This window comes from Lichenostomus cassidix, chromosome 2 (genome assembly GCF_008360975.1).
Source record: "Lichenostomus cassidix isolate B80296 chromosome 2, HeHo_3.0, whole genome shotgun sequence".
NCBI classification, from domain to species: domain Eukaryota; kingdom Metazoa; phylum Chordata; class Aves; order Passeriformes; family Meliphagidae; genus Lichenostomus; species Lichenostomus cassidix.
This window is the reverse complement of record NC_139482.1, coordinates 85,126,035-85,146,985: the sequence shown is the minus strand read 5'-3', so window position 1 is coordinate 85,146,985 and position 20,951 is coordinate 85,126,035. Positions and strand designations below refer to the sequence as shown.

Here is a 20,951-nt window from a genome sequence, read left to right as displayed (position 1 = left end):
CACTTGAATCCTCACCAGTACAAAACTCCAAGTAGCGGTTCCATGGTTTTTGTTTTGCTGTTTTTTCCCTAGGATAGCCACCACAGAGAAAATTAGAATCACATTTCAGGAGCAATTCATATCATTGATTTTATATGCCCAACAGAAGCATAAAAATAAAACAAGGTGGACAGTAGCTTGCCATTTCAAGAGCAGAGTCTGGCAAGGAAAGGACCAAGTGGTCCCTCACTTGCCAAATTGCTTGGCAGCGCCAAATTTCTACTGTGCGGTGTCAAAAGCAGTGAAGTTGAAATTACCAGAATTATCACAGAGACACCAATGGAAGGGGAAAAAAAGTGACAAACATATGATGCATTACTACAAAAAAACATTTCCTTCATATTACTTGGTTTCAACTCATTATAAAGTTAACTGGAAATAGGTACCTGCTGTTCTTTGCAGTGATTTTTATCACCTCTGCATAAAACTTAACACTAGATCAACTTCTCTACTCAACAGTCCTATTGCACGGGAAATGAGACTCAGTTCAAGTTCAGCTTAAGTTGGCTACTCTGTCTATGGAAAGAACTCTCTTTTAACTGGTTTTTAACAGAACAGTTTTTATCTTTTAATGATTATAAAACATGCCCCAAACTGGTATGTGTGAATAAGACATACACAAATGCACACTCATGAGTATCTGGAACGTATTATTTAAAATTCTTCTCCACACAAAATAATCTTCAGGGGCACAGTTTAAATTTGTAAGACATAAGACAACCGTCCGAAAAAGTAGAGGAGTATAAAGCAAAAGGGCTGCATCTCCCACTGTTAACAAACTCAGACCAATTCAAAATTCAGTTAATTATCAGGGAAAAGTTTTTCACCCAGAGGGTTGCTGGGCACTGGAACAGACACCCCAGGGATGTGGTCACAGCACCAGCCTGACAGAGTTCAAGAAGCATTTGGACAATGCTCTCAGGCACATGGTGTGACTCTTGGGGTGTGCTGTGCAGGGGCAGAAGTTGCACTTGATGATGCTGATGGGTCTCTTCCAACTCAGCATATTCTCTGATTTCGTGAATTTCCTTCTGGCACAGCAGCATTATTCACATGTGAAGTTCATGCCAAAACGCACCCATAAAATAATCACAGCTATCCAGTACAATATAGCAACCAGAAAGACAAAAATAGATCTGGACTTTATGTTCATTTTACATCTTAAGTAAGACAATCAACTGAAAGGTCCAGAAAAAGAAAATTCTTTTAAAAAGCAAATTGTCTATGTGCATTCACACAAACATACACTGATGCTAGCTTTTGCTTTCATTTTCAGTTCTCATAAGAGATGATTATGAAAGCTGTCTCATAGCAATCCACATGTGCCAGCAGTAACTAAATAACAGCAACAACAAAAAAAGAGAATATTCAAAAAACAACATGCACCCCCATCCCTTGGGCTGGCTAAATCAATTTCAACCAATACAGGTCTTTTCTTCAAAAATATAAATGGAGGACTTAAATACCAAGGCAAAATAAATTGAGTTTATAATTTCAAGAACACCACCCCAATATAATCCTCCACATAACTATTATCATAAGAAAGATCTCGGAGTTCTCCAAACAATCCATCCTAATTTATCAAAGTTCCAAAGAATGATAAAATCGTATTAGACTATTGAAGATACTCATATACATAGATTTCTTTACAGTATGTCATCTTTCACAGAAACTGTAAGAGTGAAGAGTGAAGAGTAGAGAAGGAGAGAGAGAAGTCATAAAATTCTTAATCATACAAAGGGGCAGACATATGGGCATACAAAGGAAAGATTTTTATCTTTTCTGTTCCTATGCTGACCTGAATATATGAAGTTAGTCACATGCTTATTTGTAAAAACTTAGTAAACTTTTACTTACCCAGCATCCTCCTGGAAGCCTTCTAATTCATCTCTTTGCTCTGCTAGCGTGGATTCTAGATCCAGATAGGTACCATTATGAGACAATTGCAGGGTGCAGTCATCAAGCTGTAGAACGAAATTCAGGCCATTAGATTAGAGCAGTCACTCTCTCTAACGTATCTCTGACATTGCTTTCCCATTTTCCAGGTGCCCAGACAACATCTCTCTAAAACAAACTATATGTAGGGAGCAGGTAAGAAAAATGGGTATTGTTTGGCAATTTATGCAGCCCTAAATCCATGTTCCCTAGACCATGCTTGCTCACAAAAATATCAACACAACTAACAAAAATACAGAAATTTATCTGGACATGCAGAAGAAAATCAGGGTGGTGCTTTTTTTTTTTTCCCTTTTTTTTGGCAGGGTGCTTGTCACACTAGATCTAGTAACAATCATCCCAAAGCTCTGGCTAACTCATTGAGCAGGAATACAAACTAATTACTGGCTCAAGAGGGATAACTGAAGAAGCTGGAAGAAGAGCTAGAAAGGAAAATGAGCTCCTCTCTCACCATCACATAGCCCAGTGTCAAATAACAAAGAATGAAGAAAACGGTCTTCCCAGGGCAGGGGAACAGGACAACGTTTATCAAAGGGCAGGCGAATGTACAGAGTTTTCCTGCCTCACTACTCACAGCTAGGGAGGTGAGTGACCAGCTGCTCAGAAAGTCCAGCCCAGAAGCACAGAAGTGGACATCTGTGAGTCCAGCTGAACAGGCTGCTGGGACATTCATGAGCAGCACTGCACTGGGGGTCCTTTTGTAACTGTCTCCAAGCTCACAAATATCATCAGCCCCAGATGTGTTGTGTTACTAGATACAAAATCCAGTCTGACAGCCAAAAAGAACACAGAATCATTAAGGTTGGAAAAGACCTCTATGATCATTGAGTCTCGCTGTTAACTGAGCACCACCATGTTACCCACTGAAACATGTCCCTCCATGCCACATCCACATGCCTTTTGAACATTGCAGGGATGGCAATTCCACTACTTCCCTGGAGAGCCTGATCCAACGCCTGGCCGCTCTTTCAGTGAAGAAATTTTTCTAATATCCTATCTAAATCTCCACAGGTGCAACTTGAGGCCATTTCCTCTTGTCATAGAATCAGAGAATGTTTTGGGTTGGAAGGGACCTTAAACATCACCAACTTCTAACCCCTTAAGTCACAGTTTTCCTGCTGCACAGTGGGTTCCAGTTCTTCCTGTTTGTTGCCCATGCTGCATGCATATGTGTAGATGCACTTCATTTGGATGATCAATCGCGATGCCTTTTCAGGGGAAGGAGCTCCAATTCCTGCATGAGCATTCCCAGGTGCTTCTGCAGTTTCTAGCACATCAATACCCCTTGCTGCTGCATGGATCTCCATCCCCTAGCACTAACAAGACAGCAGACTAAAGGACCTCACTAGCACACTGTCTCTCAAACAGTGGCATGCTGCCTCCAGGTTTGTCTTCACTGATTGTGATTTTATCCCCTTGCCCCTTCAAATCTTGCTTAAAGCTCTGTCAGTGGGCAAGACCTGCTAACTCCTGTGCAAAGATCCTTTCCCCCTCTGAGACACATGTACCCTGTCTCCTGCCAGCAGGCCCGGTGTCATGATCAAAGAACCCAAAATCAAGATGTTTCATTCCTCTGGATTTAGCAAAACCAAACTGACAGGTTCTTAGCATGCCTCTGTCTACCAAAAGGCAACCATGGCAATGGTGGTGTAACCACACATCCCTGCTGCAAAGGCCACTTTGAGAAGAGTTGAATATTATCACCATGCTTTATGCCAATTTTCTGCCACAGGTGGCAGCCAGTGACTCTCTGAAGGGGTAGGCAGGGGTCTGAAACAGCCAGTGACTCAGGGAAAGGAAATTACCACCCTTTATCACATCCGTGGATCTTTCTTTCTGCTCTTTTTAACACTTAGAAAGAAAATCAATTAAAATCTATCCTTGATGCATTACCTCTTTTCATTTCCCATCCAAGTTTTGAATCCCAGTACCTGTTCAGGAAAAGCATAATAAGCAGACACTCATCTTATTTGGCAGTCAATATCTAAACTTAGTCACCCAGTTTCCTGCCACTGATTTATATACAAGAAAAGAAGACAAATAGTGTATTCTGGATTAGTTGCATGGAAAATAATGTAGAAAAGCTCATTTATAATTAAATAATAGAGCACGACTTTTGGATTAGTCCACACCACTATGCTTTGCACTGTTTGCAATCTGAAAGAAAAGGTCAACCACTAGAGAAAGGGTGCACAGAGGAGGTCAAGTTGTATTTCAAGCTTGTTCCAGTATTTTTTCTTTTCTTTTTTTGATTTTTCCCTGGTGAAGGAGTAAGCCATTAAATAAGGTGACATAAGATTTTACTCTGATTCCTGGGGATTAAAGAGAGCAAAGAACCTGCAAGCGTAACCCTCTGATATTTAAAATACAACAGTATTGCTACTCTGTGTCTTTCCAGTTACAAATATTATATTATTAACCTATACTAATTCAAAATACACTCTTTGGAGAAAAAAGAATAAGTACTACTCCGGGAAACTTCTTCCAAGTAGTTCAGGATATGTAATGAGATGCTAATTTATTCAAAGTAATGCCAAAAGGCAAACTACTAATTAGAAAAATGTTGTGCTGTCTCTATGGAGATTAGGAGATTTGCCCACAATTTCCATTTATACTGCACAATTAGGGAAAAGAAGTTGTGCTTTACTATCTTGTGACTTTAGTGTACAAAAAGCACTATGGGAACAGGAAGTCCTTCATGGACAAAATAAATAAGAATAGTACATTGTACCTATGTTCATCTCATTTTCATAGTTTCAGCTGAACATAGTATTCATTCAGGCTTTAAGGCACTGTGCATTGGATGCTGTATTTGTTAATAGGAGTTATGGTAATGGGAGAAATGGCAATATCTTTTATTTCCATTACTTAATGCTGAGTCTTGCCAAAAAGTTGGGGTTTTTTTCTCTTCTTTCATGTGTACACACAAAAATGAAAGGGATCAAAACAACACTTTTTAAAGTTAAGTATTAAGGCAATGAATTCTTAAAATCATCCTTATATAGGATCACTTTGCTACTCTGCCTCCAAGCTTCACTTGCACGCATATTTTACAGACAGAATACAAAAAGAAAAGCCGCTTTAGGAATTATTTTTAATTAATAAATTGCCTGCATTTTTCAACACAAAGGACAGCTGATGTTCTCTCATTAGTGCTTATTAGTAACAATTCAGGATGTTGGTCCCTCCCCTCTGCTAAACGTTAATCCCATGTTTATCTGCTACACATTACTTCTCCTGTCTCTGGAGACTGTCACAAATAGCTCCAGCTAGTTCATTCACTACATGCTTCTCCCACTGATCATAGTTCACATTTAAATCCTTATTAAAAACCATCTTCTCTTAGAAAAATCAAAAGACAGAATTCATACAGGCAGTCTTTCAAAGAACATTTAACTGAGCTGTTTTACATCATCATGAGACTGCTATTCAGCTTTTTCAAATTATTTTATTTATTTAACCTTTCTCTTCATAATTTTCTGTAACCATTCAGTATTCCTTACTCGTCCCAAAATTCTGATTTGCATTTTGTTGTCATTAAACTGCATAACTCATTTATACTACTGCTGAAAGGTGAGATTCTCCAAGAGCTTTTCAAAATCTTATAAAACCGTTTGTTCTAAAAATCTCTAACCTGTCCCTTCAAATTGTTTATTATTTTTTGCATCACACTTCACTGTACTGCCCAGCAGGTTGATAGAAGTAATTTAAATGGAACTCATCCTGTAGGCTTTACAGCAATTTTCCATGTTTTCCTGTAGTCACATTCAAATACTACAGGTATCATGGAACCATAAACAGAAAGACACACCAACAAATGGGATGAAAGTAATTCTGCTTCTTGGAGTCAAACACAGGGTTACTCTATATTCAATCTTCTGCAAGATTTTGTTTTTTGATTTTAGCATAAGCATTAAATGATATCATAAAGTTATGAAAAAATCTATGTGTTCATTTCAATTACATTCTCATCTTCTAAAATGAACAGTTTCTTTGGAAAACATCCATGGTATATTTTTGAATCCCTATGGACATTTTTGAAATCTCTTGTCTCTATAAAGAGTAGGATTACCTAGGAGTAGTCTCTTTCACAAACGTGAAGAAACAAAAACACATGTAACAGTCAACAAAAGAAGTGCTTTAGTCAGAATCACCAGCTGTGGATAGAGCTATCCACTGAAGGAAGAGAGGAGAATAAGACTGTCTTTATGCAGGTCATTCTCATTAAAATAACTGATGTGCTAATTATCATCTTCCATTTCATACTGAAATATTAATATCTGTACTCTGTCATGACAAGATGAGTATCAAGAAGTATTAGTTGCTTAGGTGCTGATTCACTGATTTATAGCTGTCTGTTTGGACAAGATGAGAACCTGGAAAAGGCTTCTTTAGCGGCACTGACCTCACTAGCAACTCACTGATTTTCCATAACTGACCAGAAACATAGAAACAGTGACAGAACCAGATGCTTGTATAAAACAGCCTGAAATGCAAGTAGAGCTACTAAATTAAACAAGTTTTTCTGTAATAAGAGTTCTAGAAGAAGAACAGAGAGATGTTCAAGCTTTTGCGGATCATAGCTGGTATCCACACAGTGGTAAGTGATCCACACCATCCTTTGCCATTTCCCCCATTACAGAGTGAAACTGTCTCAGGTAACCAAATCTGGCTAGTAGTGTCTAGTCCCTCAACCTGTGGGGCTAAAATAATTTATATTACAAGACTATCAAGCTTAAGAAGACTTAAAATATATCAACAGTAGTACAATGATGATTTTTTTTCTCGTTTCACACACTGACCCACAGAAAGAGGTAACACCCATTTTTCATCAGAAAGAAGCCCTTGTTGCTGTGCAACAGGAAAGCTCATCTTTTCTCTGAATTTCACAGTTGAAGTACATCACCAAAAGGAGCAAAGAACAGAGGGGAATAAAAGAAGAGCAGCAAGAAAAGGTGATGATCAGCTAGTTAGCTGACACCAATAAATGACTGATGCCACTTCCAGAAACAAGGTGAAGTAACAAAAATAAAAGTAAATAAATAAATGTGCATTCTGTCATTGTTTTCATCTACTGCCTTTAGCTTCTTAAAATCCAAGAGAAAATACCTAAAAACCAAAGGTGAGTGTTGTGAGAAGAACAGAGTAACCCCCATGTCCATGCACAGACTGAGGACTGCCAGCTGCTCCTCCTTGCTCACCCTTGCGAGGCTCAATGCACAAACAACCACCCCAGCCTCCTCACTCAAAAAACCCACTGGGTGCATAATTCAGTGCAAAGCCAACACTGTGCCAACAGAAATTCCTGCAAAGCTGTTTTCCTCCAGAAGGCTTTGAAAGATCAGTGTACATCCAAAGTGGACTTTCCTTGGGTTTAATGTCTCTGCCCCATGGCAGCAGTAGGCTGGCAGAGGTTAAGTGGGGGTAAGTGGCGGATGCACTCTCCTGTCTTTTCAGAAAGGCAGAGCAGAGCCACAAGCCATTCTCCTCTTCCCTGTTTATTCAAAGACCACAGAGTTGTATTTTTTTAACAAACAACCATGAGAAATGCTCTTTCTTCACCTCCAACCCCTGCCATGAGAATTAATTCAAAAGAAAGTATTTTGAACAAATCTCTCTAAATGGCATGAACAGCAGATCAAGGAAGGTGATTCTCCACCTGTGCCTATCTGAGACCCCATCTGGACTATTGTACCCAGTTCTGGGGTACCCAGCTTAAGAAAGATGTGGACCTATTGGAGGGTCCCAGACGAAGGCCATGAAGATGGTCAGAGGGCTGGAGGAGCACCCCTCCTATGAAGACAGGCTGAGAAAGCTGGAGTTGTTCAGCCTGGACAAGAGAAGGCTTCAGGGAGATCTCACTAAGGCTTCCTAGTACTTAAAGAGTGCTTATAAATAAAAGGGAGAGCAGTTTTTTTTATTAGTAGGTAGTGAAAGAAAAAGGGGGAACAGTTATAAACTAAAAGAGGAAACATTTAAATTCAGTGTTAGGAAGAAATTGTTTTTCAGCGTAGTGAGGCACTCTACAGGTTTCCCAGAGAAGCTATAGATGTGCCATCCATCAGAATGTTCAAGGCCAGGTTGGATGGCCTTAAGCAACGTGATCTAGTAGGTGGCATCACTGCCCATGGCAAGGGGCTGGAACTAGATGACCTTTAAGATCCCTTCTAACCCAAACTAATCTATGACAAATGCAAAGAAAGTGTAACCAAGTCGGCAAGCCAGCATGTGCCAAGATATAGCCAAGTATCCTCTTTATATTACCTTCTACTTAAATAAAAGTAGGCACCCTTCAAAAACTTAGTTCAGACAGTAATCAAAGATTACATTCATAGGACAAAGTGCCCTACAGTGTGACATTAGAACGTACTCTTGCTTACTGGTGTTAGTCCAAATCACAGAAACAACTCAACGTTGCAGTCACTAGCTGGAACTACAGACAGCTCTCACCAAATTTCATGTAATTTGAGCTAGACCCACTGGACAGATTATTTTGTTCATTTGGTTGTTTCTAAAATTACAGAGAAGGGGAATGAGAGAGGGAGAGATTAGAGTAATCTAGTATCAAGCTGCAGAAATAAAAATCCCTCTTCAATTCTAGCTTCTGGCACAGCCTTTGAAAATCCTTATCTTACTCAAACATCTTAGCTCATCTTTCATTTAAACATGATTGGCTTACAATGGTTCATATTAGTGCTGGTGTGCTCCTTATCCACCTACAGCACGCTCTGCAGAGTAGGGTTGATGAAAAGCAAAGTTTCTTTACGCTCAGTTTTCCCTTTCTAAATCCAAAGCCTTGTTTGGCTTTACACATCACAAGTCTGACACATTCACACACTTGAGCTATGCAGTTCTTAAATACTCTCCCTTCTGGTTCAGCTGTTTCCAACACAATGGGAATCCTGTTACCAAGGACAACGAGTCACAGTTTTCCCTTTGCATTGCCATAACCTCCCTTCTTTAATAAAACCAATTACTCCTCAGGAAAAAGCAGAAAAAGCAACCCTTCCCACTAACCAGCCCAAAAATATTCCCTATTTCTAAGCAAACTGGTACAAACTGATTGGTGTAAATGAATATTTAATACTGTTTCATTCAAGGCCAAGCTTCACACTAAGAATGACCATGCTATTTTCAGAATGCACCATATTTTAAAGCTTTTCAAATTTTATTGCAGATCAGCACATGCAGGTTTTCCGTACCTGCACATGGCCAGTGGCTTTTGGTGGCCTTTTAAAATTTAACAGGGTTGTTGTCACTGTTAGCTGTCACAGACTAATGAAAAATGTGAACGGTCTGGTTGCATCCCACAGATCACAGCAAAGACAACATAATAATTTATCTGGCTTCAGAGTTACAACCAAACGATCTCTTGACAAGGGCCTCAGTCCTTCCCTTCTCAATTGAGTAGGTGCTACCTGGTCCGTGTCATGTCATCATCATTTTGGGAAATATGATGGAGAAAGAGCAAAGCATCTAGCCCAGGACTGATGCCATATAACACATCTCAGGTAAAAAGCTTGACATTAATGAGATAAAAGGAAAGCAAATACTCTGTTCGTGAGCCACATGTTAGTGCCCAAAATGAGCAGTGCACACTAAAAACTACTCTCATTTTCAAGTATGACAGCAACCCAACACACCATCATGATTTTGATCTAAAAGCCCTGTGTGCCAAGTAGCTACACGGCAATTACTTGAAACAAAGCTATACTCCTTCCCTATACCTTTCTTCTTTATAAAGTTAATTTTATAATTCAAAGTATTTTCTAAAAAAAACCTAAAAAACCTATCCTTTAAAATTGCATTAAACCAATATTTCTGTGAGCTTAGAGTTTTAAAAGCAAGGTCAGGAACAGGCTCTATATAGAAGGCCATTTTTGGTGATGGCAACTGTGCCACCTTCAGTCATCCATGCTCACAAGTAAGTGGGTTTCCAAACTCTAGCAAACCTCCTCTTCCATACTCATTTAGAGATTGGTAGAAAGATGCCTAATAACTTCCTAGATCTTAAAATCTACATTATAAGAATAATTCAGCATGTACAACAGTACTCCCAAATTTCTCAGCCCTTGAGGAGTGATTAGCATATCTTGTAGGAGTAGTTACTAATGCTAATGCACATCTGATTTATTTTTAGCACAGTAATTGCTATTGTAAAACTACTTCATAAACGACACTCGTTTTGCAGAGTTTATGTGCAGTTGCATTGACTGAGCGATGCCTCCACACAAAGGATAATCCAAAGGTTTCCACAACTGGGCGTAGGGCCGTAGGAGCACAGTCACTTTAAAAGGAACTGCTACTCTGATATGGAAATGGTGGTATTTTGAACGTGGCCTGCACTCCTAGTCTGAAACAGCAGCTTTTATCTCTGGTCTGGTAGACGCCACAAAATACTCCTGGGGTCAGGTAATACAGTACGTGAAGTGAAACATAAATGCCACATTAGATCCTCAAGAGCCACTGGAAAAATACACTGCCAATAAAAATATTCTGCTGAAATAACAAAGACATTGAAAACAAACACAGAAAGCTGTTATATTAATATTATGGGTTTGACTTAAGAATAACAAAAGGAAGTTCAGAGTTCAAAATTCTGGAACTGCTGTTTCAGGGGTCTCAAATACAGACAACACACCACAGCGAACACGTAATCAGAGGATGCCTACCTGTTGCTATTCTTGGGCAGCCTTGGCACTGACTCTCAGATCTTTTGCTTTGCAATTCTCTTTAACACAGTGCTCCCCAGGGAGCAATTTAGAATTTATTAGAGTATCTGCATCCAAGTGTGACACCATGGTTTCCAACGGCAGCCAAACAGGCATTGTTAGAAAGCGTATGATTGCTCAAAATGTCAATAGCCGTGCAACAAGAAAGCCAAATTCATTTAGTGTTACTGCAATGTTTAAGTAAAAAAAAAAATAGCCAGTTGAAAAATTAAAAATAATTGTATTTCTGCATAAAAACACTGCAAATAGCATGTCGGATAGGGAACTAACACACCTAATCCTATCATTTTAAGTTACTTAAATTTGAGATGACATGCAAACCAAACAGGCAATTCAACCAAAGGAAATTCAGTAAAGTCAAATATAGAGCAAAAAAGCTCCATCTCTATAACTCAAAAAACCTATTTTTCTCACAGTAAACATATCAAACCTGTAGCATGAGAATAACCTAACCTCTGCAACCTTTCAGACTTTTTGGCATCTAGAATTTTCAGGTCCCTTTCCCCATCTGTGTTCAGCTTTTCCTAACTAAAGAGACAAGGAGTTAGCTCTCCTCACCTTCATGGTTAAGGACATCTTCAGCTGAACAGAAAGGACAGAAGCCATAAAAACAAGATCCATTTGAAAGTATATTCAGCTTTTTGGCTGATACACAGGTGATGCCTCCAGCTGACAAGTTCTCATTACCATTTGGGTGGAATTACTGTGAAGGTATCCCAGGAAATGGAAATAATCTCAAAGAACAAGATAGGTCAAGAAAAGTGAGAAGAGGAGGAGGGAAAGGATTAGCTTCCGTGGAGTTTATCATTTGAGGAATCTTTTGTTCAGAGGGTGTGCATCTGTGTGTAGGAGAAGCACTGAGTTAAAATCTCAGAAATCATTCTTTTAAAGGTAAGCAGTAGTCCAAGAAGGCAAAACCAATAACTATTTCATGACAATTTCATCTGCCTTTTGTACATCGCGTATTAAACTGAAAAATGAAGTGGTTCAGATTTGAAAAAGGATTTTTAAAGTCATGTAGCAGAATGAACATATAACTTGCAGCCTTTTATTCTTAACAGACAACTCTGAGAAAAAGCTTTCTATTGGTATCTTCTACCTTGCCTGAGCAGTTAAACACAGAGGTTGTTCCAAGGATTACACTGTTGCTATTCTAAATGCATTTGGGACACTGCTCACTACTCTATCACAGAACTAAAATACTGGACTATTTCAGAACCACCTACACAATTTACAGACAGTGCAGGAAAGCACACAGTATGCAATTACCCATCTTCAGCTCTGGTGGTTTCATTGCCATAAGTGGCTGAGCACCTACTAGACAATATACAACAAAAAGAAAGATAGCAATCAATAATATAGTGTGCAGACAGCATTTCCATCTACATGACCCACATCAGCACTCTTTTAAAAACAGTGCCACTGAAATGTCAGTCCCACAATAAGATGTACTTAAAATCACTATTTGGTAGAAGAGGTTATTTGCATCCATGAGCACTCCTTTACGAAAAATCAAAACTAAGGAAAAATGAGAAAGTAGGGACATGATACCAGGCCATTAGAAAACTCACTGTAGCAGGGAGGTCCTGGGGAAGAATGCTTCAGAAGGAAAGGAGTAGGGAATGGTTCTTAAACAACAGCAGTTCTAGTAAAATTCAGAAACTTTTGAGGGTCAAAGCAGGAGAGATGGAGGGTCAATGAGAGTCAAACACTGAGCTAGTAAAAGTATGGGAAGCCCAGGATAAAGTATCTTGGTATAATCAAACGTTGACTCAGAGGCTTCTGATCAGGTGTCTGACAGTTAAAAAAGCCCCCAACAACAACAACAAAAACTCAAACACTAGCACAAACCCATAGGTTTAGATAGAGAAGAGAATACACTAAACATATTCATACAAAGGGTTTGCATGAAATACAGAAGAAAATAAAGTACTGCAGCACTATCAAAGAGAACATCATACATTTGTCAACAGAATCATTTTTCAGACATAGCCTGAACCTTGGACATTTAAATGAAAGATCTGCTCTACTGACAATATTCTAATAAGTATAGCCATCAACTCTTCCTAATACTTAGACTGCCTCTTAAAGGCTTTGTGGTTTCTAAACCAAACATCAATTGGGATGTCATTAAAAGAGCAAGACTAAAGTTTATAAGAATGAAACTCAATACAAGAGCACTGAAAAAATGGTGAAAATACATGTACCCTGCAGATTCTCTTCTTTGAGATTTTATAAAAGCACAAAGGATCTCAAGTCTCTTTCCTACCCTCAAGCAGAATTTATTTGGCACTTGTACCTCTTTTTTTTTTTTTTTAATCAGTCATTTCTTCCTTGTTTGATTAGCTGCCAGGAAGTTTCAACCCTCAGCTTTGAAACAGTTGTCTGGACTAGAACAGGCAAACAAAAAAACCCCTCTGAATTCATTAGGATAACATCTGAATAACACTAAAACAAAAAACCACACTCTTCAATACAGTTACAAGTAAAATAATAAGTTTGTGGGGAAAGAATGAATGCAACACTATCAGCCATATCTCAACAATATTCATTCCTTGCTTACACTCTGATCACCCTGTTTCAAAGTCCATCAAGATAATAAATAGAAACAAATGGCTTTAATAATAAACTCCTGATCTCTTTTCTTTTATAGTGGAGAGACTCTAAATGGTACCATGGAAGACTAGCTGATGTCCTGAGAGGAAAAAAAAAGACTGAAGGTATGGGGAAATAACAAGAGAGGATCATGGTACTCAAGAAAAACAACACAAAGAATGTTAATTACTCTTTTAGCCTGAAAAGAATGCAAAACTGTTTAAAAGTGAACATTCAAAACAGTACATAATGGGCCAATGAAGAGCTCATAATTAGAGTTCAAAGCTGAGAGATCAAATGCAATTAAATATTTCTAAGAGTAGGAAGACCAGTATTTTTACTTAAGAGCAAATAAAAAAAAATATGTTTCAAGACATCAGCCATCCATTATCTATTATTTGAATTGGTTCATCAGGGTGGTACTCAGGATAGGTTATAGAATCATAGGATGGCTGCATAGAAAAGGACTTAAAACACCATCCTGGTTTCACACCTCTGCCATGGGCAGGGACACCTCCCACTGCACCAGGCTGGCCAAAGCCCCATCCAGCCTGGCCTTGAACACTTCCATGGATAGCATATCCACAACTTGCCTGGGCAACCTGTCCCACTGCCTCATCACCTTCAATGTAAAGAACTTCTTCCTAATATCCAATCTAAACCTACCCTCTTTCATTGTAAAGCCATTCTTCCTTGTCCTGTCACTACAGGACCTTGTAGAAAGTCCCTCTAGGTCTCTTACACCCCCTTTAGGTACTGCAAGGTGCTATAAGGTCTCTCTGCAGGCCTCTCTTCCCCAGCCTGAACAAGCCCAACTCTCACAGCCTGTTTACAAAGGAGAGGTGCTCCAGCCCCCTGAGCATCTTTTTGGCACTCCTTTGGACTTTCTCCAACACATCCATGTCCTTCTTATGCTGGGAGTCCCAGAGCTGGATGCTGTACTCCAATGGGAGTCTCACAGGAGCAGAGCCTGCCAGGGTCCCTCTGGATGGCATCCCTTCCCTCCACAGGCTCTCTTCCCTCACCCATCAACACTGGAAACCCATCACAGAAGGCTACCAAATTTGTCAGGCACGATTTACCCTCAGTGAAGCCACACTGGCTGTCATCAATGCCCTACTGATTTTCCATGTGCCTCTGCATAATTTCCAGGAGGATCCTGGATCCATGATCTTGCTGGGCACCAAGGTAAGACTGGTATGTACTTCCCTGGATTATGTTTCGTCTTTTTCAAACAGTGAAAACTTCACTAGAACGCCACAGCTTCTCAGATACAATGGATAGTGGTTTAGCAACTTCATTGCCAATTCCATCAGGACTCATGCAGGTCCCATGGATTTGTGCACCTTCCAAATCTTTAGATGATCTCAACCCTGATCTACAATAGGCAATTCTTTACTCTCTCTGTACATGCCTTTGCCTTCTGCACCTCAGGTGGTCTGGCAGAAGCAGTTGCCATTTAAGACCAAGGTAAAAAAGCAATTGAGTATCTCAGTCTTTTCCCGTATCTTGGGTCCCTAGGTCTCCTTTTTCCTCCCATAGAAGGCCAACATTTTCCCTTATCTTCCTTTCATCACTGATGTACCTGCTGAAGTTTTTTTTGTCCTTGCATCCCCAGCCAGATTTAATTCTGTCAGGGCTTTAGCCTTCCTAACCGAATTCCCGGCTGCTTGGACAATTTCCTTGTATTCGTCCCAGGCTACATGTCCTTCCGTATGCTTTTTTTGAGTTTGAATTTGTCCAGATGCTCCTTGTTCATCCATGAAGACATCCTCATGTTTTTGCCTGATGCTCTTTTTTTGGGGATGCATCACTCCTGAGCGTGAAGAAGGTGAACCTTGAATATTAACCAGCTTTTCTGGACTCCTCTTTCCTCCAAGGCTTCATTCCATGGTAGTCTACTAAGCAGGTACTTGAAGAGGCCAAAGTCTGCTCCCCTGAAGTCTAGGGCAGAGAGCTTGCTGTGCATCCCCCAGCTGCCTTGAGGATCTTAAACTTCACCATTTCCAGGCCACTGCAGCCAAGGCAGCCCTTGAGCTTCACATTCCCCACCAGCCCCTTCTTGTTGGTGAGAACAAAGTCCATCATAGCATTTCTCCTCAACAGCTCCTCTATCGCTTGGAGAAAGAAGTTATCATCAACACATTCCAGGAACCTCCTAGAGTGTTTCTGCCCCACTTTGTTGTCCCTCCAACAGCTAATGAGATGGTTGAATTCCCCCTTGAGGACCAGGGATTGTGAATGCAAGGCTGCTACTACCTGTCTATAGAAGTCCTCACCTACTTGGTCTTCTTGTTCAGGCAGCCTGTAGCAGATCCCCACTATAATGTCTTCCCTTTAATCCTGGCCCATGAACTCTGTGTTGCGTCCTCATTCACCCCTAGCCAGAGCTCCATGCACTCCAGCTGGTCATTGACCAGAGGGCAACACCCCCTCCTCCTGTCCCAGGCTTGTCCTTCATATGGAGCCTGTATCCATCCATTCCAGTCACAGGAGCCATCCCACCATGTCTCATGCAAGTGGCCAATTTGTGGCAGGTCTTGGCACTCCCCTGGGATTTCTCCATCTCAGGAAACCCTCCTGTATGCTGTGATCCCCCACTCTCCTGTGGAATGTGCCTGCATCACCTCAGTAATCCTTCTAAACCACCTGGCGTTAGCTAGTGTAGATCACTGACATTAGTTACCACTTTCTTCTATGCACAAAAGTACTACCAAGTACCTGTACTTTGCTGTAAGCATAAAAGTTCCTATAAACTAATCCACTTGGGGCCCTTGTTCAGTGCTTGCTGACAACATTAAAAAAAAAAAAAACAACAAACAAATCTGAATGACCAAAATAGAGCATAAATAGCAGTTCTGATAGGCAAAATGGGTCAAACCCACTGAGACTGCACATGGCTTTCTGCAGTACTTGACTACACTTACAGAAGTCTATCTAATTGATTTGAAGTGGATTTGCCTGCAAAAAAGATATTGGAAATGGTCACAGATACCCACTAGACCTACATATGTACATGGCACCTTTAACTATATGTCTTCATCAGTCAAGGCGGAACTTGTCAGCTTCAGAGCAAACAGCCTCATGAGTGTACTCCAGCCTCCATCCAGCAGTTGCAACTTGTAACATGGATTATTTTGACAATCTACCTCACAACAAATGGTTGGGTTTCTTCATAGTGCAGCTGGGCATCAAGCTGTCAAAACAGCCCAGGACCAGCTGTTTGGAAGTGTCTGATGTAGACTTGCCACCAATCCCATGTCTTTCATGGAAGAACTCTCTTTTAGATAGCTGTGAATTAGTGAGGAAAGGGAAGATGCTATTTTGAAGATCAAGCTGTCAAAATTATTTTAGAGAAGCCCAGGGCTATTGTGCGTGTCTGGTCCTTAGGGGTGTGCTCTTACCAGCTGGCCTAGACTACACACAGCTCTCCATTCCCAAATTAATTAATGTAACATTTTGTGCCACAGATAAGCCTTCCTATCCATGTGGTTGAATTCAGATGCTCCTTACAGCTGCCTGTAACCAAGTAACCTGGAATACCCTATTACGAACAGAAAATGCCCTGAGGCTGTATGGATTATCTAGTGTAATATTTCCTGGAAGGTGCAGGAACACCATACTTGAAACTCACAAAACTAGGGACTTCCCAACTTTGTGATGCAGCACTTGTCTTTAAAAAAAAAAAAAAAAAAGGGAGAAATAAAAAACAAGTCCTCAACAAGCACGCTGATTACACTGATTTATGGTTTTGAGTTAAATGAGAATGTCAATGTGGTTTATGAAGGGAACACGGCTGCATGTAGACACTTTAATACTAGAAATTGAAAAGCGTTTTAATGTTTTCACATGGAGAAACATGCCCAATACTTGAAGTTTGGAACAAAGCTAGGAGCAAATTTAAAACACTGGGAAGAATCACACTTCCCACAGCAGAGGCAACCCTAAGGTGGTTAACCCACAGTCACACAGCAAGCTTCTGGCACATTCAGAAAGAGAAATGTTCTCCCAAGCCTTAGATCAAGGCATTCAGCACCAGCCCATCCCCTCTTTCCAAACATAGCCTTTTGGTACTTGTTTTGATACTCAAAAGTCTCAAAACAAAAGTAAATGCTTTCTTCTAGCACAAGAATTAATTATATACTACCTTACACCATAAAAAGCATCATGTTAACTACTAATGATGAATAAAATAGATTTCCCTTCCATAAAGCCACTTTACCTCATTACAAAGTATCTGGCTCAAATAAAATGGAAAACTCTCCTCTCTGATAAAAACAGAGTTCATTTTGAGCAACTAGTATGATGGGGAGAGACAGGTATGTCTCCCATTTCACGTACTCCCTCTATAATCACAATACTCTTCACTGACTTAAAAAAACCAGTAGCACAGCCAGAAAACACAAAAACAAGTAAACAACACATTCAAGGGAAAAAAAACAGCCCAAGGAAAACAAAAAAACCCTCTCCCTTCAGAACTGATTTCACCACTAATTACAGCAAGAACTAATTTATTTTCAGTGTGAGCTTAACCACTGTTATTACCACAATAACATAACAGGGCTTTACCTTAGAGCTGGTGCTATTCATCCTTCCAGTTTCATTGACTACAGGCAAATGTCTCACATAGCTCACACTATTCAGTGGGAGCTAGCTACAATCAAAAACTCTGAAATACGAAGCACAAAGCTCTGTTTTATTCATGGTGCTTTTGTTTGCCAGTTAATTTGAAAGCAATTTTTACAGTGGGAAGAGTAGTGTGGCTTGGTTAAGCTGCCCTCTTACACAACACAGTAAAAAGACAGAGATATAACCCCTGTATAACTAAAAAAATTAACATATAAACAACTGCTGTTTGCAAAGCATCAAAGCCTTTGGTGCCATTCTATACTCCCAATGTATACACCAGTGTAACTTTATCAGCTCTGCAGGGATGATGTCATCTTCTCCAAGAGCTTGTAAGTGAAATAAGAAACTGATTCTTTCAACAAGCAAGAAGGCTCAATCCTTTTGTTTGGCTTTCATAGAATCATAAAATCATTTAGGTTGGACAAGATCTTTAAGATAATCAAGCCTAACCATTAACTGTAGCACTGCCAAGTCAACCCCTAAACCATGTCCCCAAATGCCACATGTACACATATTTTAAATACCTCCAGGAATGTGACTCCACCATTCCCTTGGCAGCCTGTTTCGATGTCTGGCCACCCTTCCATAAAGAAACTTCCTCATATCCAACATGAACCTCCCTGATGCAATCTGTGGCCATTTCCTCTTGTCTTGTTACCTGTGAGAAGAGACTGACACCCACCTCACTACAGTCTCCTTTCAGGCAGTTGTAGAGAGCGACAAGGTCTCCCCTGAGCCTCCTTTTCTCCAGACTAAACAACCCCAGCTCCCTCAGCTGCTTCTCATAAGACTTGTGCTCCAGACCCTTCAGCATCTCCATTGCCCTTCTCTGGACAGGCTCCAGCTCCTCAGCATCTTTCTTGCAGTGAGGGGACTAGAAGTGGACACAGAACTCAAGGCGTAGTTTCACCAGTGCCGAGTACAGGGAGACAATCCCTGCCCTGGTCCTGCTGGCCACACTATTCCTGATACAGGCCAGGTGCCATAGGCATTCTTGGCCACTTAGGCATGCACTGGCTCATGTTTACTGTCAACCAGCACCCACAGGTGCTTTTCCACTGGACAGTTTTCCAGCCACTCTGTCCCCAGCCTGTGGTGCTGCCTGAGGTTGTTGTGACTCAAGGGCACTTGGCCTTGTTGAACCTCAGGCAGTTGGCCTTGGCTCCCCAAGTCAGACTGTTCAGATCTGAAGGCTCTGAAGAGCCTTCCAGCCCTGCAGCAGATAAACAATCCTGCCCAACTTGGTGTTGTCTTCGAATTTACGGAGGGTACACTCAATCCCCTCAACCAGATCATCAATAATGATATTAAACAGGACTGGCTAAAATAATGAGCCCCAGGGAACTCCACTTGTAACTGGCTGCCTACAGGTTTGTAACTCCATTCATCACCACTCTCTGGACTCGACCACCCAGACAGTTTACCCATTATTTTTTTCAGTGCATACACTGTCCCCTCTTGAAACACTAGTCCCTCTCTATTCATAAGGGGCAAAACAAGGACTGAGTATTGGGGATGCATTCAAAAGGCAGTCCGTGAAAGAGAAGACAGTTTTGAAATTCTCCACAGGTGCTTTGCTGCTGTAGTTGGTTGGTGCACAGCCATGGAAACCCTGGGCACCCAGAGGCATTCCGGTGGCCATGGATACTAACTCTTCTCCTGCCTGCAGTCCTTCTGGATGACCCTTCCCTTCCAGAGCAAAAAATAAATTAAAAAAAAAAAAAGCCAAGAGGCAACATTCAAGTCCATCCTGGAAGTGGTCCAAAGAAAAAAAACCCAAACAAAACACAAGACAACAAACAAAGATCCACAGATTGGAAAACTGCTGACAAACTAAGTAGCAGGAAGTTTTTGATGATCCAAAAGCCATTGTGAAGCCCAATTAAAAAGAAAACAACTGCTATGGTTGCTCAGCTTGGCCAGGCAAGGAATAGCTGACTCAGTCATCCTAAAACAGGAGAGGAATGAACCTTTTTGTCATGCATGAAGAAGGTTTAAAGTAAGAAATTAAAAATACAGTTTTCCCCTTCATAAAAAATAAAATTGAAAAAAAAAAGCCAAAAAAACCCAATTAAAAAAAAACAGAAAACATTTTCACTAAGTGTCAGCTCAGAGCAACAAGCAATAGGACACACAAGACTTTCCTACTCTTCCTTTATTTTGAAAATTATACTTTAATTTCTGCAGCAGAGCATTTCAGGTTGGGCTTTTTGTGTCCTTTTTCTCCGAAGCATTTCATTGCTCTTCACTGGTAGAGCAAACATCCTGCTAGTTATTATGTTTAAATACATGCTTCAAACAGTTTTCAGGTTATTTGGTTTTAGACAGAGAAATAAGCCCCAGATGTTTCACTGAGAAGGTTTTCCACCAGGAAACTCATGGCCTTCCAGATGTCTCCGATGTCTAATAGTCCAAACTTATTTTTTCTTTGTGACAGGAATGAATATGTTCCTTCCAACAATTTGCTTATAACATTATTATAAATGTATCCATAGGTTATAGGTGCAGACTGCACCATATGGATTTGGGATTATTTGAAAGAGTGAGCAGCAGTTAAGTCTTCCTAGTCCTTGCCTCTTAGAAGTGTTTTGCATATCTGTATTCTTGTTTGGCATACTAAGGCAAGGAAAATTTGACAGAAAGAATCTAATTTAAAAATACATAATCTCAATTTGTAATTACATGAAGTAGGTCAAAATGAGGGGTGGTTTTCATTTCTATAAACCTTGGACGGTCTTCTATCTTTAATGATGCATAGACCTATATTTTAAGCAGTAAGATGCAGAACTCTTGATGATCATGTTGTTTCAGTAACCAGAATTCATGTCTCTCTCTGCTTTTCCTCTTAGATAACTTTTGGATGTCTTGCAGGCAGGAAGTGCTGCCACTTCTCCCCACCTTTACTGACGTTGTCTCTGTACCCCGGTTATCAGTCGCCTTCCCTCTCAAATTGTTTATCACATTAACCTGATCCAGTTAAGCTATCAGAAAATGCTTTGA

General features: G+C 40.3%; 1 protein-coding gene across 12 annotated transcripts in view; it reads right to left on the bottom strand.

The window, feature by feature from the left end:
• Positions 1-20,951, bottom strand: part of FHOD3 (formin homology 2 domain containing 3) — a 374,055-nt gene that overhangs the window by 333,733 nt on the left and 19,371 nt on the right. For all 12 annotated transcript variants that reach the window (XM_085052233.1, XM_085052234.1, XM_085052240.1 and 9 more), the window contains exon 2: positions 1,897-2,003. In XM_085052233.1, the coding sequence (XP_084908359.1) occupies positions 1,897-2,003 (107 nt within the window). The remainder of the gene's footprint in view (positions 1-1,896; positions 2,004-20,951) is intronic.